This window comes from Otolemur garnettii, unplaced genomic scaffold (assembly GCF_000181295.1).
Source record: "Otolemur garnettii isolate 467f Iridium unplaced genomic scaffold, OtoGar3 scaffold00206, whole genome shotgun sequence".
NCBI lineage: Eukaryota > Metazoa > Chordata > Mammalia > Primates > Galagidae > Otolemur > Otolemur garnettii.
Window position 1 is genome coordinate 452,865 of NW_003852601.1, and position 27,250 is coordinate 480,114.

Below are 27,250 nucleotides of genomic sequence, written 5' to 3' on the forward strand. Positions count from 1 at the left end.
TCTCAAGAATGGAAGAAAAAGTATCCAATGTACTCAGCTCTATTATGAAACTAATTTTTAGCTATCATAGGGAAGCTATAACCCAATTATAGCCCAAGAATATGAGGAAAGGGGAGAGGGAAGGGAGGGGAAAGGAGTGGGTAGGTGGAGGAAGGGTGATTGGTGGGATCACGCCTATGGTTTATCCCCTAAGGGTACATGTGAATCTTTCTAAATGTAGAATATAAATGTCTTAACACAGTAACTAAGAAAATGACATGAAGGATATGTAAACCAGGTGGATGAAAGTATTTCAAATTCTATATATAGAAACAATACACTGTACCCCATGATAGTATTAATGTACACAGCTATGATTTAATAAAAAATAAAAATAAAGAAAGAACTACCAAGCCTGGTTTCATTGGAATCAGAATTTTCCCTTTGTAGAGTATAAGTTGGTAGAAAGACTATGGCCCACATTTCCATTGCCCTATTTAATGAAGAGAGTTGCTGATGAACTATTAGCTGTTTTAAGTTTTGGGGTCTTTCTTAGGAAGACAAGTGACCTGTGATGTTAATGCTATTCAGCAGCTCTTTGGTATCTCCCCATGGTGTTTATGTCTTTCTTAACTTCCTCCTCTTATATTTGACTTTTTTGTCCCTCTTCACTACTGCCTTTCCTGATTTGTCCTTTATGTCTAGTGTATTTATATATTTGAAGTTCATGTATGCTATAACAGAATAATGCTTTTTTGATCCCAGAAGAAATGGATTCTAATTACAGCTATAGCACTTACTATATGTAGATTCATAGGCAAAACCTTAGTTTGATCATATTTCAAAAAACCAAATGAATGACCTTACCCCAGGTGGTTGTAAAGTTAAAATGGAAAGTGTACATGGTGACCTTTTATCCACTGAATAGCTTTAAGGTTAGCTATATTTATGAACACTAGACTCTGTATCTTCAGTAAGTAACCCAATATCGTTCATGGAATAAGCACTCAGTAAATGTTTACTGATTGAATACATGGGGAAATTACTACCAGGCCTGTTCTCATAAGGGGCTTTGTAGAGATAGGTATTAGTCTGGCTAGGTGGTATAATGATTTCACAAGGGAATTTTAGTAGTCACAACACAGACCGAAAGCAAAAGAACCGAGAATTCTCATCCTTGTTCCCTTTATCAGGAGTCATTCATTTCCCAATCTCCCAATCTTAGTTCAATTTACTAATAGGTATGTAGGTACAAAGACTCCTGGAATGCTGAAAGCAGATGCCTATTTATGAAGGGACAGGGAAGGAGAATGAACATATGGCTATTATGACTGAAGATATTGTTTTCTGTTACAATAATGGCTTCTTGTAGAGTTCATTCCTTCATCCTGAGGGGCAGTGTGTTTCTTGTTATGGGCCTAGAACCAAGAGAAGTAAGAAATAACCTTTATTTCTAAAGAGAAAGTGGGTCCAACACTTATCCTACAATAGCAACTAACTGCAATAATGAACTTTTCAGTTTTCCAGTCATAAATAAATTCTCTTCAGGGATTGAAGATGCTTCTGGCTGCAGAATATAGGTAGGTACCAAAAAAAAAAATGATAAGGAACTAGGAAATTGGTATGACACGGTGGAAGGAGGCAATGGACTCAAAAAATATTGCAGTGAGAAAGGACATGTAAACATTATAGTTATTTACATTATAGTGCAAGTGATATGGCAAATTCTTATTAATCCCTGTTTCATAAAATGCACAGAGTATAAATAATCAGGCACAGGGAGCTATAAAGCAACAGTGAAAAGTTCTTGGCTAGGTTCCCAAATTTGGCACCAACAGACTTGGGTGGGCACCAACTGCAATGATTTACAAAGCTAAATTATTTATTCTTCAAAACTGTGGTCTTGTCTTTTTATGGGGAGGTCTAGAATTCAGCCAGTAAGTATGTGAAGAAAGAGAATCAGGAGGCGATACATGTGGATATTGTGATCCACAAGTCAGCTGGCCACCTGGGCCATACTTTCTACGAGACAAAGTTTTACTGTAACACCTGGTGCCAGATAGTTCCCAATCTGAAATACATATAGCATCCAATAAAACTCATTCATATATACTTCATAGATAGCCATATGCTTACAGTCCAAATGTCTAGAACAGGGGTCCTCAAACTTTTTAAAGAGGGGGCCAGTTCACTGTCCCTCAGACAGTTGAAGGGACAGACTGTGAGCCCCAGGACAAATCGGCTGCTAAGTAGGACAGGCAGTGGCGGCAAAAACACCTGGTGGGCTGGATAAATGTCCTAGGTGGGCCGCATATGGCCTGTGGGCCGTAGTTTGAGGATGCTTGGTCTAGGAAATGTGTCAAATTTTTTTTTTCAATTTCTGCTCTAGGTATTTCAAGAGGGAATGATCTAGGTCATCAGAAAAAAAGGATCCTCTTTTGCATTTCCAAATTTCTTTTTCTCCTGCTTAGTACAAAAGTTTAGGATCAAGAGGCCACTAGACAAGATAATTCTGAGTAAACAAGATACAAAAACTTTTGACTGGCCAATGGGGAATAATTTTAAAAACTAAATAATCTAGAGAATTACTGAGATACCAGGAAAATGGAAAGAATAAATTTTACTATGCAGATCTGCAAGTTCAAGAGTGACAATCTGGAGCACAGGTCAACAAACTACAGTACACAAACCAAATCCATTGTACTATTTTTTATTGGTGAGGCTTAAGAACTGAAAATGATTTTTATGCTTTTAGAAGATTTTAAAAAATCAAAAATATTTCTCAGACAAACAAAACCTAAGGGAATTTGTAACCAGTCTATTTTTTTTTAATTAAATTATAGCTGTGTACATTAATACTGTCATGGGGTACAGTGTGCTATTTTTATATACAATTTGAAACATTTTCATCATACTGGTTAACATAGCCTTCATGTCCTTTTCTTAGTTATTGTGTTAAGACATTTATATTCTTCATTTAGAAATATTCACATTTACCCTTATAAGATGCACCACAGGTGTGATCCCACCAATCACCCTCCATCCACCCATCCTCCCCCTTCCCTTTCCCTCCCTCTCCCCTTCCCCCATATTCTTGGGCTATAATTGGGTTATAGCTTTCCTACGAAAGCTATAAATTAGTTTCATAGTAGGGTTGAGTACATTGGATACTTTGTCTTCCATACTTGAGATACTTTGCTAAGAAGAATACCTCCTTCATGTTTACATGGATGGAGCTGTAACCACTCTATTTGATTTACCTACAATAAATGCTTAAATGTATTCTATATGTGGAATAGAACAATCGATATCCACCAGTGCACAAACACCCCAAAATTAAAACTCACAGCTCTTATAAAACAGTAACACAGGGGAAAGAACAAAGTAACTAGGTAACAGTCAAAATGATGACCAGAATAATATTTCACAAACCAATACTAACACTGAATGAGAATGGCCTTAATGCTTCTCTTAAAAATGTGGATAAAAGAAACCACAACCCAAATGTACACTGTCTCCAAGAAACCCATTTAATTGGCAAGGATTCTCATTAAACTCCAGGTAAAGGGGTGGAAATAAACAGTCCATGCAAATCAAACCAAAAGCAAGCAGAATTACCTGTTCTCTTGTCGAATAAAATACTTTAAATCAACAATAGTAAAAAAAAAAAAAGGCATTATATAGTGATAAAGGAATCAATTCAACAAGAAACACAACAATCTTAAATATATGGACACATAATACTAGAGCTCCCAGCTTCATAAAGCAAATGCTAAAGTATCCAAGGAAAGAAATAAACAGCAACATCATAATAAGCCAAGAAATTCAACACTATATTCATAGAACAAGGCAGAAGATCAACAAAGAAACTCTGGACTTAAATGGAGCTCTAGAAAAAATGGACCTAATAGACATTTACAGAACATTTTACCCCTAAACTGCAAAATATACATTTTTCTCATCAGTACATGGGACATATTTTCTAAGGTAGATCATATTTTAGGATACAAAACAAGTCTCAGCAAATTTAGAAAAATTAAGATCATACTGTATCTTCTCAGGCTACAGTAGGTTAAAGTTAGAAATCTAAGAGGAAATCTCAAAATTACATAACTACATGGAAATTATATAATTTGTTTCTGAATGATCATGGGTTATTAATGAAATTAAGATGGAAATAAAAAAAGTTTCATATTGGATGACAAGGGTGACATAAGCTTTAAAATCTATGGGATACAGAAGAAGCAATACTCTGGGGTAGTGCCTGTGGTTCAATGAGTAGGGCGCCAGCCCAAAATACTGAAGGTGGTGGGTTTTAACCTGGCCCTGGCTAAACTAAAACAAAAAAATATCTGGGCTTTGTGGCAGGTGCCTGTGGTCCCAGCTACTCAGGAGGCTGAGGCAAGAGAATCTCCTAAGCCCAGGAGTTAGAGGTTGCTGTGAGCTGTGACGTTACAGCACTCTACTGAGGGCGACAAATTAAGACTCTGTTTCTAAAATAAATAAATAAATAAAAAGCAATGCTCTGAAAATTCATAGCCTTAAAGGATTACATGAAAAAGACAGGAAGGTAAAAAATTAACAATCTAATGTCAGATCTCAAGGAACTAGAAAAAGAAGAAGAACTTGAACATAAAGCTAGCAGAAGAAAAGAAATAAAACTCAGAGCAGAACTAAACAAAATGGAAACTAAATAAAACAATACAAAGGATGAACAATACAAAAATTTGATTCTTTAAAAAGAGAAATAAAATTGATAGACCAGCAACTAGATTAATCAGAAATAGAAGGGAAATGACTCAAATGAGCCTAATCACAAATGAAAAAGTAGACATTACTACTGATACTATTAAAATATAAATTATCATATGTGCATCCTATGAAAATTTCTACATAAACTAGAAAACCTACAGGAAAGGATAAATTCTTGATAAACCCACAACCACCCAAAGCTGAATCAGGAAGAAAGAAATTCTGAACAGACCATTAAATGGGTAGTGATATTGAAACAGTAATAACAAATCTCCAACAAAATAAAAGTGCCAGCCTAGACGGATTTACAGCTGGATTCTCCAGACCTACAAAAGAAAAATAATATTTAATGGAATATGAAAATTAAGCTAAATTCAAATGTTAGTGTCCATAAAGTTTTACTGGAATACAGCCACACCTATTAGCTTATATATTATCTACGGCTGCTTTCAAACTTCAAGGGCAGAATTAAGTAGTCAAGATAGAGAACACTCAATCTACAAAGCCTAAACTACGTACTACCTGACCCTTTACAATAAAAGCTTACCAACCCCTACTCTGAAGCTTGAATGTGGCATTTAAGGAAACGAGAAATGAAAGATAAGAGGAGCTTTGTGAAAAGATCTGTAGGACTTGCCAAATTGGGATCAGTCATCTCCTTGGCCAGAGGTACCTGATCAAGGTTCTGTTGAAGCTGCAAGCAGTTCCTCCTAGTAGAATTAATTTGGCCCTGGGAAATGTTGCTCAAAAAGCCAGGCCGTGAAGAGGACACTGACATACACCAAAAACTCTCTGCAAGCCTCTAAGCAAGAGGTAACATTCAATTCCATATGAGCTGAGGTGGGAAAGAATGGATTTAAAAGACAGAAAGAGTTCAATGAGGGGTTCGCTTACATTTCTTCCCTCACAAAATCCTAGGGCAAGAGAGAGAATCAAAGCCATACTTATATAAAATTTGCCAAAGAAACTAAATTGGGACCTATTGTAAACATCAGCGAGGATGGTGTAATTCCTTGAGTTCAGAATGTAAACTACAGTTTCAATTTTATGATGTGTACAAAACAGTGCTCCATGTGTACAAAACAAATGGACATACAATCTCCAATGTTTTACTAGAAAATGTCTGAAAAATTGTAAATTATTGAGCACATAATGCACATGATGAATTAATTAACCCTCTTTGAAACATGATGAGGTAGAAATAGGAATACATAATCTGATTTTCCAGATGAGAAAATGGAAAAGAAAGGAAGTTACCCAGCCATGGTTACAAGGGAGACTCTCAGGGTCCTGGGTTTTAACCCAGACCATCTATAGTGTACTCTCTCAGACAACCCTCTCTCCATCTGAACACTGATTTTTTAATTGATTAGGATCTGGGATTAGTCATCTTCTAGAAAGACAAAAGCCAAAGTGCATACAGATACAAAGGGATATTTGTTTGCTGAAATAATAGTGATATTTGTTATTTGTAGAACTGTCACAGAAAGTCTAAGCTGGAAGTACATTTTAAAAACCTCTAATTCAACTCCCTTATTTTACAAACAGGTAAAACTGAGGTCCAAAGGGAAAACTTTCTAATTTAAGGCTGCACAACTAAACTTGTCTGAGCCCTTACCCCTATGTATGGGCATCACCTTCCTTTGACTTCCTAGCCTCTTAGGTAGCATCCAATTGCCCTCCCCTTCACCTCTCCACTCATTCTACCCACCCCTCAAACCAGCTATTTCTCCTCTTGCCTGTTTCTAAACCATAGATCATCCCCTCAAGCATAAATTCATTCATATTCTCTATCTATTCTTTCTCTCTCTCTCTCCCCCCTCCTTCAATCAGACTTTAGTGATTCTACTCTCATGGCCTAATACTGTTATTTTTCACTGAAAAATATGCAGACCCTTCCCTGTCCAGTCTCACCATCACCCTAGCATTAATACCCTAGCATTACTGACAATGAGAAAATGTCAAGCTCTCTCCTCTCCTTCCTCCTCAACAAGAAAACCTGGGAAAATTACAGTTGACTCTGCACTGAGCCCTGCACCAATGAGAGCATTAAATCCTCATGCTTTATGAACCACAAAAGCTAGAAAATGGATTTCTGTCTCACTTGTTAGGCTTTTAAATCTTGTACCTATGCCCAGATTGGAGATTTCTAAAACTATGAACAAAGTGATAATCAACACTCTGAATACTCAGTCTGAGTTAACTGACAACAAACAAATGAGGAAGAGAAAGATTTGTGTTCCTATTCTGCTCAAGACAAATATAAATCCAAAATAAAACAAGGCAGATTCAGAACCACCTTCAGAAAGGCCATTTGGGTGATAAAGACGCATTGTAAAAATGGAAAAAAAATCAATAAATGTTCTTTTTGGGCAATAAGACAGCCCCTGCCTTCAAATAAGGATAATGAAGGCAGTAAAATCAAGCCACCCATCGTTACAGATAGGAGAAGAAAGAAAACATCAATGATATATATATATTTTTGCTGTGTGTTTATGTGTGTTTTGTAAACCATTGTCTTCTGTCCTAAAGGGCTCAAGGCTGGAACCTGGGATCCACATTCCAAACAAGTGAAATGACCAGCCACACTGTGAAAGGGAAAATTTTGCTGGGGTCCACATTCCAAAGTAACCAAAGAGCTCATCACGTTCTTTTTTTTATAGCTTTTTTAATATTTCAAGTGGTCAAGAGCATTTGGCCCCATGAGCACACAAAGGTTTATTGTCTCAAAGGAAATATTACTGAGTTTCCCTAAGTTATGTGACTGTAGGATCTGGAGCATTTCAAGACTTTGCTGTAGGTCTGTGTGCTCTGTAAGTTCGGTTGTTCCCTCCTTCTGCCATCTCTTCTCTTTCCTGTTTTCAGATGTTCCAGGACCCAGGTCATTGCAAAGTTCCTCCCAGGTAGCTTTGCCAGTTGCTCTTCTGCCTGTCTGCATCCATCCTTCAGCCCTAACTTCTGTAGAAAGATCCCCTGTGAGATATATGATATAACAGCAAAAGTTTCCTTTTCACAGTGTGGTCGATCATTTTGCCTATTTTCATTTTGCCTGCTAACATCAATTTGGTGACCCAGATTTGTAAAACCCGGAAGCAGCATCAAGTATAATCTAATCTATCGGACTATTGAATTTACTGTTCATTTCCTAACTTGAATTCTTTTCCCATCTGATATGGCCTGTGGGGCCTGGGATTGTTGATATGCTAGTTATAAATTAGTGCTTACATTCATTCCATGATCTATACACAGGCCTTGCTGATGATAGGGTATGTGGAAGTGGCAGGGTAATACTGGGGAAGATGAGGTGATCTCAAGTCCCTGGAGTTTTTCCTTACATTATTTTCTGACAGCCATCCTTTATTGAGTACTCTGAACAGAGAAAGGCACTTCTCTCAGGCTCTTTCCAACCTGCCTAGAGGCAGGCACAGAGGCCCTGGACTTTCTACTAGCCTAGCATTAACAAAAGCATTGGGTCACCTGAGAGTATGAGTGAAACATGGAGTATATTTTCAGTGATACCAAATGCTAGCTGCCTCCATGTTGCTTGAAGGACTGGAAGAAAACAACATGACAGCTTTTTGTTTTATAGATATTCCTGGCACGCAGATAAAATGAGACTACACTCATTAGTATGATTGGCTTTCAGTGAGGAGTCCAGTTAAAGGGCTCCCACTTTCTACCTTTTCTCTAGATGGCACAAACTCTCTAGTGTTTCTGCCATCCTCTGGTAAGTGCCAACACATTCCTCTGAATGGTGTGGCCTATGTGCATACCTATCTTTCAAGACTGTCCTCAAGGCTTGTAGCCCTTATGCAAAAAAAGATCCTGTATTTTGTTTCTGTCTTGGAAGTTAACACGTCTAGAACAGTGAGAGGGATGGAATTAGGGCTTAGTAGGAAGTACTTATTTTGTGGAAAATTGGAGCAGGGGTGGATGTTGGTGTTTAACAACTAGGTCTGGTCTCAGAATAGAGTATCTATGTTTATGGGCTGCTTGCCAATGTCCCCTTTGATAAGGAAGCCCTCAGTATGAAGGGCGGGGTGCAGAAGTGAAGAGGATAAATAGAAGGTTTAAACCCAGGGTGGTTAGAAGGAAGAAGAGACTAATTATGTATAAGACATCTGGAAATGGGAGTTCCCATTGTAGAATATAGGCTGAGCATATTCGGGGGCTGTGCAGACATGAAATATTCTAAGCAAAATAAAACTAAGTAGCCAGGGTTTGAGTCCGCTTAGCCAAATATAAGATGCAACTTAGCTTTAGGTTCTTGACCAGTGGGAAAGCCATCAGGTTTCTGTAAAGTACAATAAAAGTGGGTTCTTACTTACCTGAGAACTATTAATACAAAGACAGGTCCTCAGGAGGCAGCAGCAGAAGGGAGCAGGTGCAGAGACTGATGGTCTGCTGAACAATGAGAACACTTCCTTTCTGGTGCTGAGGCCAGAAAGCCTTTACTAAGGAACAGTCTTATAATCATCACACAGAACAAGCTGGGAACTCAGTCGGGGTTTCTTCACTTCTAACCTCTCTAATAAGGAGCGATTTTTCCCCTCACTAGATATCAGAGTGGAAAACAAGCAGGAAAGAATTTGCATATTTTTGAATCACTGATTTTATTTCATTTCTAGGACGCACCAAGCTCCAAGTACCAGCTGGGACCACCTTCACTGCTCACATGGACTATACAACCAAGGCTGCTGAAGCCAGGGGACCAGCAAGTATGAAAATTATTTTCTTTAGGCTCATAGCTTCTTTAATAGGGCCCTGCCAGTGATTTCATCTTGAGATGATTAAATTATAGGCCCTGGAAGGTTGATGTTTTTCTCTGGTAAATAAAGGAGAAAAGTAAATAAAAGTGAATGAGCACGGCCCTTTACCTTCAGCAGCTCTTTTAAAGAAGACCTTGCAGCTTCCACAAGTGAGAGCTCCATAGTGACAGCCAGAAGCTTCATCCCCACAGATCAGGCAGGTCTTTTGGGGTGGAAAATAATAGTCGATGGGTAAAACATGGTCCCTAGTAGTCTCCAAACTGAAAAGACACAAACAAGCAATGCAACACTTGTAAGTGGGTGGCAAAAATATAGGCTCTTCGAATGAATACACAAGTGAAAGATCATGATTTGTATTATTATGCCAGTTTTCACTGGTCTTTCCCCCCAACATTCCCTCCTTTTCCTTAGAAGTCTCTGTAGATCATATGGACATCCCACTTTATGTTGCCACCATTCTGCAACATAAAGTAGCAGAATTCCTATGTTTGAGGCTTTTGTTGAGAAATGATGCACAGTGATGTTGAACATCATTTAGTCTGTCTTCAAAACACTTGGCCATTAAAACATTGATGGTAAGGATGGAGTTTCAGAAGTCAAACTATCTTCAAAAAGATATGTGCCTGAGTTCTTTGAGATGGATGTGAACGGGATAGGCCAGAAAAACAATCCTAAAACCTTCCTGGAAGGTTTAATTATGAATTTCTCCATTAATCAGTTAAGTAATTTATTCATGTTTGAACAAATATAACAGGGTTCTTAAGACCCAAAAGTCAATTTTTGTCTTTCTTATGTTTCATGCCTAAGAGTTAAATGAAACTTAAGTGATCTCTTGTGTTACTCTGCATCAGGTAGAAGACAATCACCCATATCCTCATCTACAGGAATGTACCTGCTATATTTTATTCTTGCTTACTAAAGAGAAAAGGAAAATAAGCCCTAATGGGAACCTGTTTGCTGTGTTAAATAACTTTAACACCTTGCAACAATTCTGTGAGACAAGCTTGCCTTCTCATTATAACATCCATTGTATAGATCTAAAATGTAAGACTCAGAGAGGAGAAGCCCAGGATAATTGGACACCAAGCCCAGGACTATTACCCGTTGTGTTCTTGCTACTCATGTTTACTTTCTACCAATGGCCCTTTGGTTATCATGCTCAGCATAGTCATGAGAATCCAAAAAAGCATGAAAGGATATCCTCCCCTACATGCCAAGTGAGCGGCTGTGGTAGGGTAAGGAAACACTATACTACACTACACTTTATGTCCAAGACACAAATGCCAGCCTTTATTCAAGTCCCAAGAACAACAGAAAGCACTCAAGAAGTTCTACTGAAATGCAAACCCAGTGGCTGACTATGGTGGCCTATCTTCTTTGCCCATAAGTATTCCTTCTTCTGCCCTAACTGGAAAGCTGGCAGAAGTCTGCCCACGAAACCAAGATTAGCAGGGCTCTAAGTTCCAAAGGAAAGGAGCTGACTTCCAATATACATTTCAGCTAAATGTCAAGAATGTCATTCCTTTAGTTAAAATCATTTCCTTAGGTAAAAACAGAGCCCTCATCCCCAGTACTGAAACAAAGAGAAAAAGCAGATTTTTTTTTGTTAACACTTTTTTTTTTTAATTAAATCATAGCTGTGTACATTAATGCAATTTTTACACAGGTATCTTCTTCCTCTCCCCACTTTTTTGACTTCTATAAATATTACAAACAGTTCAAGTAAAATTAGAAGGACATGTATTAGGCACTCTATGTACCACCCCATTTCATAAACATTGCCTCACTTAATTTTCTTAACAACCCTGCCAAGTAGTTCTGTATCATCCCTATATGACAGAAGAGAAAACTGATGCTCAGAACAATTAAACTTCTCCAAGATCACACATCTAGTAAAGGCAAGATTCCATCCCAGGTAAGTCTGACTTCAAAATGTGAGTTCTTAACCATTGATAAACAATATAATGAAAATTAAGGTTGAGATAAGGTAAAATGGTTCAACCCAGCTCTTAGCACCTAGCCCTGTGGACAAACAAAAAGAATAGGTTCTGGGCATATTGTGATGACTGAGATACTGTCCTTGCCCTTATGCAATTACCATCTAGTAGAGAAGGATGATAGAAGATAAAGAACTGTAAAATAACATAGTAAATGATATAATAAGCAGAAGCAGAGTGCTACAGATTAAGAAGCACCTCAAAGACAGGATTATTTTTTGACAGACATAAAGATATGTATGGGTACATGAGATGATTATGATAAATGATAATAATTATTATATGGTTATAAAATAAATATCATATAAACAAAATGGAAACACACAGAAAGTAAATAAGACAGGTCATTTTGTAAAGGGTTTTTACAAAGTAGAAAAGGGGATCTGCTGTTCAAATGGGTATAAAGTATCAGTTAAACAAACTAAATGGTTCAAGAGATCTCCGGTTCAACAGTGTGCCAGTAGTTAACAATATGGTATCGTGCACTTAAAAGTTTGTTGAGGGTAAACCTCATGTTAAGTGTTTTTAATACTAAAATATTTTAAATAAATAGAAATTTTAATACATAGGAAAATTTAAAATACTATTATTTTTGTTTAAAATAATCTAATTAGTCAAACATTTATACATATATATATGTATTAATTTTTTTTGAGAGAGAATCTCACATTCTTGTCCAACTAGAGTGCTATGGCATCATAGCTCAAAGCAACCTCAAACTCAGGGGCTCAAGTGATCATCTTACCTCAGCCTCCCGAGCAGATGGGACTACAAGCCCCCATCACAATGCCAGGAAGAAATAGAACCCTTGAACAAACCAATTTCAAGCACTGAGATGAAAGAAAAAAAAAATAAATCTCCAAAAAAAAAAAAAGTGTCCTGGTCTGGATGGCTTCACATCAGAATTCTATCAAACCCTCAAAGAAAAGCTTATACCTATACTTCAGATATTATTCCAATAAATTGAGGAGGAAGGAATCTTTGCCAACACATTCTATGAATTAAACATCACCTTGCTACCAAAACCAACAGACCCAACTAAAAAGGAGAACTTCACACCAATTTCACTAAGGAATATAGATACAAAAATTCTCAACAAAATCCTAGCCAATAGACTACAGCTTCTCATTAAAAAAGTCATACATCTATGATCAAGTAAGTTTCATACAAGGGATGCGAGGCTGGTTTAACCTATGCAAATCCATGAACATAAATCACTACATCAAGAGAAGCAAAAACAAAGATCATGTGATCCTATCAATAGATGCAGAAAAGGCATTTGATAAAATCCAGCATCCTTTTCTAATTAGAAGACTGAAGAATATAGGCATAGGTGGCACATTTCTTAAACTTATCAAAGCCATCTATGAAAAGCCCACAGATAATATTTTACAGGATGGTATAAAACTGAAAGCTTTTCCACTTAGAATTGGAACCAGACAGTGTTATCCTCTATTGCTACTACTATTCAACATAGTGCTGGAAGTTCTAGCCAATACAATCAGGCAAGAGAAAGAAATGATGGGCTTCCAAATGGGACCAGAAGAGGTCAAACTCTCCCTCTTTGCTGAGGATATGATTTTAAACTTAGAGAACCCCAAAGACTCAACCACAAGACTCCTGGAAGTGATCAAAAATACAGTAACGTCTCAGGGTATAAAATCAATGTCTTCAAGTTAGTACTCTTTGTATACAGTGATAACAGCCAGGATGAGAAGCTATTTAAGGACACAATCCCCTTCACAGGAGCTTCAAAGAAAATGAAGTACCTAGGAGTATATTTAACAAAAGAGGTGAAGGATCTCTATAAAGAAAATTGTGAAACCCTAAGAAAAGAACTAGCAGAAGATATTAGCAAATGGAAGAACATACCATGTTCATGGATGAGAAGAATCAACACTGTTAAAGTGTCTATACTTCCCAAAGCAATCTACAGATTCAATCCAATCCCCATTAAAATACCAACACCGTACTTCCAAGATGTAGAAAACATAATTCTTCATTTTGTATGGAACCAGAAGAAACCCTGCATAGCTAAGGCAATTCTTAGCAATTAAAACAAAGCTAGGGGCATCAGTCTACCAGACTTTAGGCTGTACTACAAGTCCATACTGATCAAAACAGCATGGTAATGACACAAAAATAGAGACATAGACATCTGGAACTAAATAGAAACCATGAGATGAAACAAACATCTTATAGCCACCTAATCTTTGATAAACCAAACAAGAACATACATTGGGGAAAAGAATCCCTATTCAATAAATGGTGCTGGGAGAACTGGATATCCATATGCAAAAGACTGAAATTGGATCCGCACCTTTCTCCACTTACAAAAATTGATTCAAGATGGATAAAAGACCCAAACTTAAGGCATGAAATGGAAAAAAAGTCCTCAAAGAAAGCATAGGAAAAATTCTTAAAGATATCAGTCCGGGGAAAGACTGTATGAAGAAGACTTCTGTGGCAATTGCAACCATAACAAAAATAAACAAATGGGACTTAATTAAACTGAATAGCTTCTGTACAGCTAAGGAGACAACATCCAAAGCAAATAGACAACCTATCCAATGGGAAAGGATATTTGCATATTATGAATGAGAAAAAAGCTTGATAACTAGGATCTACAGAGAACTCAAATTAATCAACATAAAAAGAGCCAACAATTCCTTATATCACTGGGCAAGAGAAATGAATAGAACCTTCTCTAAAGAAGATAGATGAATGGCTAACAAACATATGAGAAAATGCCCACTGTCCCTAATTATCAGAGAAATGCAAATCAAAACCACCCTGAGATAATACCTAATCCCAGTGAAGATGTCCCACATCACAAAATCCCCAAATTGCAGATTTTTGCATGGATGTGAAGAGAAGAGAACACTTATACATTGCTGGTGGAACTGCAAACTAAGACAACCTTTTTGGAAGGAAGTATGGAAAATCCTCAAAGAACTCAAACTAGACCTCCCATTTGATCCTACAATCCCATTACTGGACATTTACCCAGAAAAAAAAAAAAATCCTTTTACCATAAGGACATTTGCACTAACTTTTTATTGCAGCTCAATTTACAATTGCCAAAATATGGAAATGGCCTAAATGACCATCAACCCAGGAATGGATTAACATGCTGTGGTATATGTATACCATGGAATACTATTCAGCCATTCAAAAAGATGGAGACTCTACATGATTTGTATTAACCTGGATAAAAGTGGAACATATTTTTCTTAGTAAAACATCACAAGAATGGAGAAGCAAGAATCCTATGTACTCAATTCTGATATGAGGACAATTGATAAACTAGCACACAGTGAGCAGTGGGGGAAGGGGAGAGCAAAAAGAGGAAGGGAGGGTGGGTGAGGGGTCAAGGTGTGTAACACACCTTTTAGGCACAATTATAAGAGGGACTTTACTTAATCAAAGTAAATTTAATCAATATATCCTGCTTCTTTTTACCCTCAATGAATCCCCAACAATTAAAAAAAAAAAAGAGGAAAAACAAATAAAACGGGGACTGCTGCCCTAGATAACATCCTAATTGCAAACATAGTAGAGTTTTGCTTTGAGAACAAGTGCAGAATTAGGTGACATCGTTTCTTTCTACCTCCCCTGGGTTACATGTTCACTTATTATCCTGAGGCAAGGCATTCAATTTTATAATTCTGAAGTGAAAGCACTGCCACATACAATGGAGAGTTTCTGAACCAGAACAACCCTTGCTACTCTTCAACAGTTTCACAATTAATTAAATAAAAATGGATTACTAGAAGCTGCTGGCCTGCAAATGCCAGTTCAGCTATGGGGAAGTTGGGCTTAGGAACCCTCAGCACCCAGTTGAGATTTTGAATCTCTCTCTCTCTCTCTCTCTCTCCCCAGCTCCTTCCCTTTTTCTCTGCCCTCCTCTCCCTGCTCCACCCTCCTCCAGCCCAACATTCTCTAGGAAGGAGAACTTGAGAATATTTTGAAGAGTCTGACTCATTTAAGAATTTCCTCCAGTGACTGTGGAATGAGGTTAAAATGCAAAAGTCACCGACCAGCCTTTCTTGATTGGGTGGGGAATGTCAACTCAACAGGGATTTAGAGTGAGCCAGACTTGGATTGGAATCCTGCCTCTACAAGTGAACTTTGGGCAAAGTCATTAAGTCTCTTTGAGCTCCATTTGCCTGGAGAGTTGGGGATACTTTCTACTCTACAGGGTATTTGTGAGAATTACATTAAATAACACATGACAGCCCTTCCCTGTTTGCCTGCCACTTGGTAGATGCATTGTAAGTTTTGGTTGCCTTAAATTTATTCTTACCATAAAAATAGAAAATGTCTAATATCCTAAAAGTGAAAAAAAAAGCATCCTTCTTGGCTATATAGAACTTTTAGAGAAAGGTAAATGAATGAGAGAGAGAGAAAATGAATCACTATGTAGATGTGTAAAAGCATATCGTTCTCATACATCTTTTTCATGCATACCTCCTTTTCAAACTAGAAGGGGTTTAGGAAATCACCAAACATCTTTGTAGAGCAAAATCCCTTTTCTGATATTTAGTTAATTTAAATATTTTTAATCACATGTGAAATATAATGACATCCTTACATAACTTTTTAATATAAAATCAGAGTTCAAAATTATTCTCTCCACATAGATCCTTTGTGCCTATTTTGGTGAAGTTGCTGAAGTAAATGGCCTATGGCAGGTAGCTTCTTTTCCTGCTGGTAGTCTGAGATTTGAAATTTGATGATGGTTCATTCAGTAGGACAGCAATGTTTTCTTTTAAAAACATTACCTGAGTTCAGTTCATAGCTCTCCAATTATCTTTCATGATTCCTTCGGTTGAAGTGGAAAAATATGATAGGTGGATGATCTGGTTTTCATGCCCACCTCTGCCACTTGATAACACAATGACTTTTAACAAGTTATTTGCCTTCAATTTCTTTACTTGCAAAATGAGTACAGAAATGTAGATATCACAAGACTGCCATAAGGATTAAAAAAGATTGTGGAGATAAAAATTGCTGGTACGGTACTTAGTGTAAATGACCATTACTATAATAATCTCATGAGATAACCGTAGAGAGGAGAGATAGAGAAGAGCTAGGTTCTGAAAACTACCTCTGAGGTAGGTATCCTCACCTAAATTTTGGAGCTATGCAAACTGAGAAAACAAATGACTTGTCCAAGTTCATACAGCTAATACTTAGCAAAACCAGAATTCACATCTGGTACTATCCCCCCTCAATCCATATTCTTCTGCTATTCTAAACTGCCAAGGCCATGTAATATTTATGTGATAGCCTGGGTTTAATTAATTAATTAATTAATTTTATGTTTAATGTCATTTTTTTTTATTAAATCATAGTTGTGTACATTGATACTTTCATGGGGTACAGTGTGTTGTTTCCATATACAATTTGAAATACTTTCATCCAATTGGCCAACATAGCCTTCATGTCATTCTCATAGTTGTGTTAAGACGTTTATATTCCACATTTAGAAAGATTCACACGTACCCTTATAGGATAAATCATAGGCGTGATCCCAGCAATCACCCTCCCTCCACCAATCCTCCCCCCTCCTCTCCCCTCCCCTCCTTGGTTTTAATTTAATTAGGTTGTTTCAAATGGTTTTATTGAGATATAATTCACATACTATAAAATTGATCCATTTTATTATATTCACATCAGTTACCAACAGACTAATTTTAGGGCAATTTCATCACCCCCCAAACAACTCTGTACCCATTATCAGCCACTCTCCACTACCCCCTCCTCCAAGACCCTAGCAACACTACTTTCCTTTCTGTCTCTGAAAACTTCTCTTTTATGAACATTTAACATGAATAAAAATATACAATTTATGGTCTTTTCTGACTTGCTTATTTCTCTTAACATGCTTTTGAAGTTCTTCCACGTTGTACCATGTATCACTACTTCATTATCTATTATTGTCGCTGCACAGGTATACATATTTTATTTTCCATTCATCAGGTAGTGGACAGTTTGGTTTCTTGTACTCTTTGGCTACTATAAATATTGGTGCAATGTATATTTGTGTACAGGTTTTTGTGTGGACATTATTTTTACTTCTCTTGAATCTTGAAATGGAACTGCTAGATCAAATTGTAACATTTTAAGAAAATTCCATGTTGTTTTCCAAAGTGGTTGCACCATTTTGGATTTTAACAGCTATGCATAGGGTTGCAATTTCTTTATATCTAAGCCAATACTTGCTACTTTTTCATTTTTACTATAGCATCCTAAAGAGTCTGAAGTGCTATCTCAGTTTGATCTTAAAACGCATTTCCTTGATGACTAATGGTGTTGGTCATCTTTTCATTGGTACATTTTCTTTTTTTTTTTTTTTTTTGAGACAGAGCCTCAAGCCGTCCCCCTGGGTAGAGTGCTGTGGCATTACAGCTCACAGCAACCTCCAACTCCTGGGCTCAAGCGAGTCTCTTGCCTCCGCCTCCCAAGTAGCTGGGACCACAGGCGCCCGCCACAACGCCCGGCTATTTTTTGGTTGCAGCCGTCATTGTTGTTTGGCGGGTCCGGGCTGGGGATTCGAACCCGCCACCTTAGGTGTACGTGGCTGACGCCTTAGCCGGTTGAGCTATAGGCGCCGAGCCCATTGGTACATTTTCTATGGAGAAATGTCTGGTCAAATCTTTGGTCCATTTTAATTTTTTTTTATTGTTGAGTTTTAAGAGTTCTTTATATATTCTGGATTCAATACCCTTATCAGATATGTGATTTGCAAATATTTTCTGTCATTCTGTGGATTAGATTTTTCACTTAAAAAATTATCATTGTTAGAGATAGGGGCTTTCTCTATTGCTCAGGCTGAAGTACAAACATAGCTCATTGTAACCTTGAATTCCTGAGCTCAGGTGATCATCCTGCCTCAACCTCTTGAATAATTAGGACTACAGCTGCATGCCACCATGCCCAGCTAATTTATTTACTTATTTTTTTTGTAGATACAAGATCTTGCTGTTTTCTCAGATGGTCTCAAACTCCTGGCCTCAAGCAATCCTCCCACCTAGATCTCACAAAGTGTTGGAATTATGGGCATGAGTAACAACACCCAGTGGATCTACATTTTCTTGATGGTGTCATTTATAGCACAAATACTTCAAATTTGATGAAGTCCAATTTATCAATTTTTTCTTTGGTTCCTTATCCATTTGGTGTTACAGTCAAGAAATCATTGCCAATGAAAAGTCATTGAGATTTACTCCTATATTTGCTTCTAAAATTTATCATCTTTGCTTTAGAATTTGGGTCTAAGATACATGTTCAAATCATTTTTGTGTAAGGCTAAAGTGGCCCAACTCCACTTATTTGCACATGGATATTCAGTTGTTTCATTGTTGAAAATAACATTTTTCTTCCATTGCATTGTTTGAAAATCAACTGAACATAAATGTAAAGATCTATTTTTGGATTCTCAATCATATTCTACACATCTGTAACTTGCTTATTGCACTTAGCACGTTTATGCCTATACCACACACTCTAATAAGGTTTGTAATCAGGAAGTGTAAGTCCTCCAACTTTGTCCTTCTTTCTCAAGATTATTTTGACTATTCTAGGTTCATTGTATTTCAATATCAATTTTAAGGTCAACTTTTTATTTTCTGCTACAAAGTCAACTGGGACTTTTTTTAAGCAAAAGGACAGCATTTATTGAATGATAAAAAAGATGGATAAAAGAAAGAGGAAGAACAACACCTCTCACAATGGAGGGAAGGCCCAAGTGGGCAGCCCCAGTCAGCTGGGACTTTTAAAGTCAAACTTTGGGGATTACTGCTGTATTATCAGTGTTAAGTCTTCTGGCATATAAACATGGGATAATTTTCTATTTATTTAGAACATAAATTCCTTTCCATAATATTTTGTAGTCTTTAGCCTTGCACTTATTTTATTCAATTTCTTTGTAAGTATTCCAGTACTTTGATGATACTGTGAATGAACTGATTTCTTAATTTCATTTTCAGATTTTTTGTTTCCAGTGTATAGAAATACAATGAATTTTTGCATATCCATCTTGTATTCTGCAACATCCTTCCCTGAACCCATTTATTAGTTCCAGTAGTTTAGTAAGGATTTCTTAGGATTTTCTACAAATAAGATCATCTGTCAATATAATAATTCTACTTCCTCTTTTCCAATATGATGCCTTTGAATTCTTTTTCTTGCCCAATTGCCTTGTTTTGAACATCTAGTATAATACTGAATGGAAATAGTGAAAGCAGTTCTCCTTATCTTGTTCCTGATTTTACAGGGAATGACCTCAATCTTGCACTATTAATTATGATATTAACTACAACTTTTTCATAGATGTCCATTATTAGATTAAGAAAGTTCCCTCTTATTTCTAGATATTTTTGTGTTTTAGACACAGAAAGGTGTTGGGTTGTTTGCCAAAATCTTTTTTTTTTTCTGTATCTATTGAGATGATCATTATACTGCTGTTCGTTATTATCTTAATATAGTATATTATCTTATCTGATGTCCAGGTGTTAAACAAGCCTTACATTCCTGAGATAAATCCCACTTGGTCACTGTTTATAATCCTTTTTTTAAATTTTTGCTGGACTGAGTTTGCTAGTATTTTCTTGAGGATTTTAAATTTATTTATATTCAAAGCTGATATTGGTCTGTCATTTTCTTACTGTGTCTTTGATTTTGTTAACAGAGTAACATTGCACTCACAGAATTAACTGGCAAGTGTTCCTGCCTCTTTTGTTTCCTGGAAGAATTTGTGAAGGATTGATATGAAATCTTCTTTAAATGTGTGACAGAATTCACCAGTGAAGACATCTATCTGGACCTGGCATGTTTTTCTTTGTGAATAGTTTATTAAATAATTACTAATCCACTATCTTTACTAAAGTTATAGGACTATCCAGATTTTCTCTTTCTTCATGAGTTAGTTTAGAAGTTTGTGTCTTTCTAGGTATTTTTCCATTTAATATAGGTTTATTTAATTGTTTGGCATACAATTTTTCATAGTATTTTAAACACTAAGATAGGCAGTGACGTCCCCACATTCCTTGTTCATTTTGGTAATTTGAGTCTTCTTTCTTTTATTCTTAGTCAATCTGACAAAAAGTTTGTCAATTTTGATTCTCTTTTCAAAGAACCAATCTTTTTATTTTATGGATACTAATGTTTGTCCACTCAATATTTAATTTATTTCCTATCTAATTTTTTTTTACCTTTTATTTTTTCCTTTTTTATTTTTTGTGAGCCACTCTGTTTCCCTAGGTAGACTGCAGTGGCATCAACATAGCTTACTTAAACTCCTGAGCTCAAGTGGTCCTCCTGCCTCAGCGTCCTGAGTAGCTAGGAATGAAGATGCCTTCTATGACACCTGGCTAATTTTTCTATTTTTAGTAGAGAAGGTGTCTAGCTTTTGGTCAGGCTGAGTTTCCTTTTTTGAAGAAACTTCAGGGATGTTGCTTTAAGTTTTTTTTAAATGTTAAATCTCTCTCTCTCTCTCTCTCTCTTTTTTTTTTTTTTTGATGAAAACAAGTTAAACCTGTATAGGTTCTCAAAGAGCTCAAGCAATCCTCCTACTTCAGCCTCCCACAGATTTCTAGGGTTACAGGTATGAGCCACTGTGCCCAGCCCTCTCTAATCTTATATTAATCTTTCTTCCTGGGTTCTTTATAATTTCCTCTTCCTTTTCTAGTTTCATAAGATAGAGGTTAGAATATTAACGTGAAATCTTTGTCTTTTTTAATAAAAGCATTGACAGCTACAAATTTCCCTTTAAGCAGTGTTTTAGCTTATCTGTATCCCATAAATTTTAGTATGATGCATTTTCATTTTCATTCATCTTAAAGTATTTCCTCATTCCCCTTGTGTTTTTTTCTTTGACCCAATGTTTATTTGAAAGCATGATGTTTAATTCCACGTTTGTGAATTTCCCAAATCTCCTTCTATTATTAATTACTAATTATTTCTGTTGTGATCAGAGGACTTACAGAAGTTTTTCTTGAGCAAATACTCTTCACATTGCTGTAAACCTTTCTTTCCTTTAGAGTTCTGGAAAAGTTAATTTTTTTAGTTTTTGCTAGTGTTTTCATTGCTTTCATGAAAGGATGGATTTATAAAGTTCCACACTCTACCATTATGGAAGTTTTACCTTCCAAGTCAGGTTATATTTAACATGATACAAAATTCATTCCTCCACACACACACACATACTAATCCCCATGATGAAGGAAGAAAAAAAAGAAATTATTCATATTCTTTTTTTTATTTTTGAGACGGAGTTTTGCTCTACCCTCGGTAGAGTGCCGGGGTGTCACAGCTCACATCAACCTCAAACTCTTGGGCTTAAGTGATTCTTTTACCTCAGCCTCCCAAGTAGCTGGGACTACAGGTACCCACCACAGTGCCCAGATATATTTTTTTTTATTGTTGTTGGCAGTTGTTTAGCTGGCTCAGGCCAGGTTTGAACCCACCACCCTTGGTGTATGTGGCTGGCACTGTAACCATTGTGCTACAGGCACTGAGCCAAAATTATTCATATTCTTTATTCATTCATTCATTCAACCATCCATTAATTCTTTCATACATCTTAAAGGGACAGTTCTGCCAAATCATGAGTATAAAGACAAGAAAGACACTGAATCTTGTCATTGATGAGCTTCCATGGCTTGTTTGGGGTTAAAACAAGCACACAAATGGTTAATGCAAGGTATAGCAAGATAAATGCTATAAAAGAGCCTAAGACGGTGATTACTATAGGAAGAGAAATCTTGTTTTGACTGGAGGTACTAGAAGGAATGCCCACCATGTACTCAGCTTATTGCTGACTAATGTTTTAATGCTTGTCAAATATTTACTGTGAAATCAATTTAAGAGGTCAAATGGGAGTGTCTATGGTTCTAATGCATACTCAAATCTCAAACCTGACATGTAGAAAGTGCTTTGTATAACATATAAATATGAATAGAACAGTTACTTGTCACTATGTATTAGGCAGTTAAAAGCCTACTGTATCTTCCATTTTCTGTAGATTATATCACTGACAAACATGCCAAGACAGCTGGAGAGGTGGTAGCAAAAATGCTTTTATCAGCTTATCCCATCAACATTACAAATCTGTCTTTTTCTTCTAAAATCTCTCCCAGAAATGGGGCTAAACAGACAAAACTTTATTACTGTTATGTCCTTACATTTTCCAAGCCACATCTGCTGTCTTCTGCAAGCCAAAGTTTTTCCAATGGCCTCCTAGCCATCATAACCACTTGGCCATGGAAGAACTAACCAGATTGGTTTCTGCAGTGTCATCAACTCTTAGGGCTGAGAGCTGTTTCCTCATTCTCTGTTTCTATAACCCATTGCCAAGGAAACAGGAAATGACAAAAAACAAAAAACTTGATTTTCATTATCTGTTAAATCATACTGAAAAAATATTTTCCTCACATTCTCCATTTGAAATTATGATACTAGAGAGACTGTTTATTGAGGGATTACTATATCCTAAGCATTAGCAAACATGCTTGATCCACATAAGTATTACTGCAAGGATATAGTATTTTTCCATTTTACTAATGAAGAACCAGAGGTACAGAGGCATTAAGTGATTTCTTTAAGATCACACAGCTAGATGGCAGATTAGAGATAGCTGCTTTGCAATCGGGCACTGTGAGATTGGGAAGAGACGAATCCAGGCACCTCTGGCTATTTGTAGGCTCTACCCAGAAACATCCCTTCAGGGGCACAGGAAGGCAGCAGGAAACTTCAAGACCCCAAGAGGAGGATGAAAGCAGTGGAGAAGTTGGACGTATTTGCGATCCGTCAGAGTCTGGCTGGTGATGCAGCTGTGGAGGCAGAAGCTACAGCAGTGGCGAGAGTTGGCAGATAGTGAAGGCCTTCAGTGCGGGATTTTTTTTTTCTGGACTTGGGCACTTGGTTGAGTTACCTTGAGAGACCTTGGGAGAGTGAGCAAGTGACTTTGAACAGCACCCAGAGGCTAGGACTGAGCTACTGGGGAAGAACGGAGCTTTCATTGTTTGGCTGCAGGCCTGGCACAGCCATTGTGGGAAAGCTGCCTTGCAGGCTCGGCCCTCAGGGTCCTAGAGTGATGCTAATCCTGGCACACCTGACAACTGGGCAGCCATTTCAGGAGAGATCCAAGTGGCACACGCTTTTCTGGGAAAGTCATTGCTTAGCCAAAAGACATGGTTTGGAAAGGTTGAGGCATGTGTATTAAGTGGGCTGAGGAGAGATTCAGGCTCCTAACTTTGCAGGGTTTGAGGTCAAAGAAGTCAACAAAGGCTTTCATCTCCATCTTATAAGGCTCCATCAGCATTGTTATTAGCATCTCATACCCCAGAAGAAGATCACCTGTTGCTCAGGCAATATTCAGCAAATATATATATATATATATATATATAGAGAGAGAGAGAGAGAGAGAGAGAGAGGTTTCTTTTAAAAATTTTTTGATTTTTCTTTTTTTCTCATGTAAATGAAGCTTTTCCTTAAAGTTTTTTGGGTTTTTGTTTGTTTTGATTTGATTTATAGTATTTTTGTTTTTCTTCTCTATTTGGTGGAGGGGGAGTTCTGTGCCTGCTCAGGATGGCAAAGATGTACAAATGTCAAGGGACCTACTCAACCCAGCCCTAGCAGAAGTTGGGATTTATGGGTGTGTGTCAAAATACCCTATGGTACACCTCTATTACTCCTGTCTATCACTTTCTGTTCCTCTCTATTTCAATTTTATCTTTTACTAATCCCCTTTCCTTTCTCTTTTCCATCTTTTAAACTTTTATCCCTTTTTGCTCATCACTCTTCTCATCCTTTTTGTCCTTTACTAAAAGGACACTTTAATACCTTAGGTCAGAGGTACAGTAACTTAAAAAGCAAGAGGAAGTGAAAGGAAAAAGTAGGACAAGGAAATAAATAAAAAGAAAACACTTATGAGGAAGATACAGCAGAAAATCCTGGTGACATGAAAAAGCAGAACAAAGCAACTACACTAAGGGACCATGAAGAAGCTACTGCAGAGGATTCCACCTATAAAGAAATGTTAGAAATGACAGAAAGAGAATTTAAAATGTGGATGGCAAATATAATGTAGTTTCTGAGAAAGTGAAAAAATAATCAAAAGGAAATCCAAAAAAGAAGCAAATAAGAGATGAATGATATGAAGAATATAGAAAGGATATTGCAGAGCTTATGGAATTGAAGCAGCCAATCAGGGCACTTAAAGATGCAGTAGAAAGTATCAATAACATATTAGATCATGCAGAAGAAAGAATCTCAGAGTTAGAGAATAAAGCTCTTGAGCTAACTCAGGCAGTTAAAGAGACAGAAAGAGAGAGAAAGTAGAACATTCACTGACAGAATTATGGTATTTCATGAAACATTCAAATATGAGTTGTAGGTATTCCAGAAGGGGAAGAAGAATGCCCCAGAAGAATGAAATACCTATCAGAGGATATCATAAAGGAAAATTTCCTAAATATCACCAAAGATTATGACACACTCCTTTCAGAGGGATATTGGACCCCAGGTTGTCTCAAGTCAAATACAGCTTCTCCAACACATTGTCATGAGCTTGTCCAAAGTTGAGATGAAAGCCAAACTTCTGCAAGCAGCTAGGAGTAAGAGCCAACTGACCTACAGGGTGAATACTGTCAAGGTGACTGTGGACTTCTCAAATAAAACTTTTCAAGCCAGAAGACAATGGTCATCTACTTTTAATTTACTTAAAGAAAATAATTTTCAGCCCATAATTCTGTATCCTGCTAAGCTAAGCTTTAAAATGGACAGAGAAATCAAATCATTTACTGATATGCAAACATTGAGGAAATTTGCCACAAGACTAGCTCTACAGGATATAATTAGACCTCTTCTACTTACTGATCATCACAATGGAACACCATCAAACTAAACACTCAGAACTTAAAGGACAAAACTTAGCTTCCACAATGATGCAAAAGATAAAACTAAGCAATGGACTCTCAAAAACTATGCTTATCAATTATCTCAATAAATGTTAATGGCTTGAATTCTCCACTGAAGAGACATAGGCTGGCTGATTGGTTAAAAAGCATAAGCCATCTATTTTCTGTCTGCGGGAAACACACCTAGCCTCAAAGGACAAATTAAAACTCAGGGTCAAGAGATGGAAGACATTTTTTCAGACAAATTGAATTCAGAATAAAAGAGGGGTTGCAATCATATTTTCAGATACTAGTAGATTTAAAGCAACTGAAGTCAAAAGACAAAGATGGACACTTCATACTGGTCAAGAGAACAATACAATAAGATTACATTTCAAATTCTAAATATTTATGAACCCAACTTAAATGCTCCTGGATTCTTGAAACAGACAATAATTAGTCTCAGCAATGATATCCCATAACACCGTAATTGCAGGAGACTTTAACTCACCTCTTTCAGACCTGGAAAGATCTTCTAAATAAAAACTAAGCAAAGTTACAAGGGGCTTAAATGTGATCCTAGAACAACCATGCTTGATAGACGTATATAGAACACTCCATACCAAAGATAAAGAATATACATTCTGCTCATCAGCCCATGGAACATTCGCCAAAATTGACCATATCCTAGGACACAAAACAAACCTCAACAGAATCAAAAGAATTGAAATTTTACTTTGTATCTTCTCAGACCACAAGGCATTAAAGTTGGAACTCAACTCCAACAAAAGCGTTCAACCTCATACAAAGGCATGGAAATCAAACAATCTTATGATGAAGGAAAGTTGGATATAAGAAGAGATAAGAGAGAAAACCATTAACTTCCTTAAGCATAACAACAATGAAGATACAAGCTACCACAACTTGTAGGACACACCAAAAGGAGTCCTGAGAGGAAAATTTATTGCTTTAGATGTCTACATCCACAAAACAGAAAGAGAGCACATCAACAAACTCAAAAAACATTTTATGTAATTGGAAAAAGAAGAACAATCTAATCCCAAACCCAGCAGAAGAAAAGAAATACCACAAATTAAATCATAAATTAATAAAATAGAGAACACAAGATTTAGTCAGAAAATTAATAAAACAAAGAGTTGGTTTTTTGAAAAATAAGTAAAATAGATAAAACTTTGCCCTGACTAACTAGAAATAGAACAGAAAAAGCTCTAGTAATCTCAATAAGAAATGAAAAAGGGAAAATAACAGCAAATGCCACAGAGATATAAAAATTATCTCCCAATACTACAAGAAACTCTGTACCCAGAAATTTACAATGTGAAGGAAATGGATCAATATTTGGAATCACACCATCTACCTAGACTTAACCAAGAAGAAACAGATATCCTGAATAGACTCATTTCAAGCACTGAGATCAAAGAAACAATAAAATATATCCAAATAAGAGCAACAAAATGCCTTCGTCCAGATGGCTTCACATCAGAATTCTATCAAACCCTCAAAGAAAAGCTTATACCTATACTTCAGATATTATTCCAATAAATTGAGGAGGAAGGAATCTTTGCCAACACATTCTATGAATTAAACATCACCTTGCTACCAAAACCAACAGACCCAACTAAAAAGGAGAACTTCACACCAATTTCACTAAGGAATATAGATACAAAAATTCTCAACAAAATCCTAGCCAATAGACTACAGCTTCTCATTAAAAAAGTCATACATCTATGATCAAGTAAGTTTCATACAAGGGATGCGAGGCTGGTTTAACCTATGCAAATCCATGAACATAAATCACTACATCAAGAGAAGCAAAAACAAAGATCAT

At 36.7% G+C, this 27,250-nt stretch overlaps 1 protein-coding gene across 3 annotated transcripts in view; it reads right to left on the bottom strand.

Moving 5' to 3' along the window:
- The window catches only part of AR (androgen receptor), a 188,653-nt gene that overhangs the window by 70,767 nt on the left and 90,636 nt on the right, over positions 1-27,250 (bottom strand). For 2 of the 3 annotated variants that reach the window (XR_002770933.1, XM_003801310.2), the window contains exon 2: positions 9,609-9,760. Coding sequence is in view for 2 of the 3 variants with exons in the window: in XM_003801310.2 (XP_003801358.1) it covers positions 9,609-9,760 (152 nt within the window). In the remaining variant the exon portion in view is untranslated. Of the gene's footprint in view, positions 1-8,186; positions 9,166-9,608; positions 9,761-27,250 lie in introns of those variants that run through there. The other variant, XM_023507793.1, reaches the window with a different exon arrangement.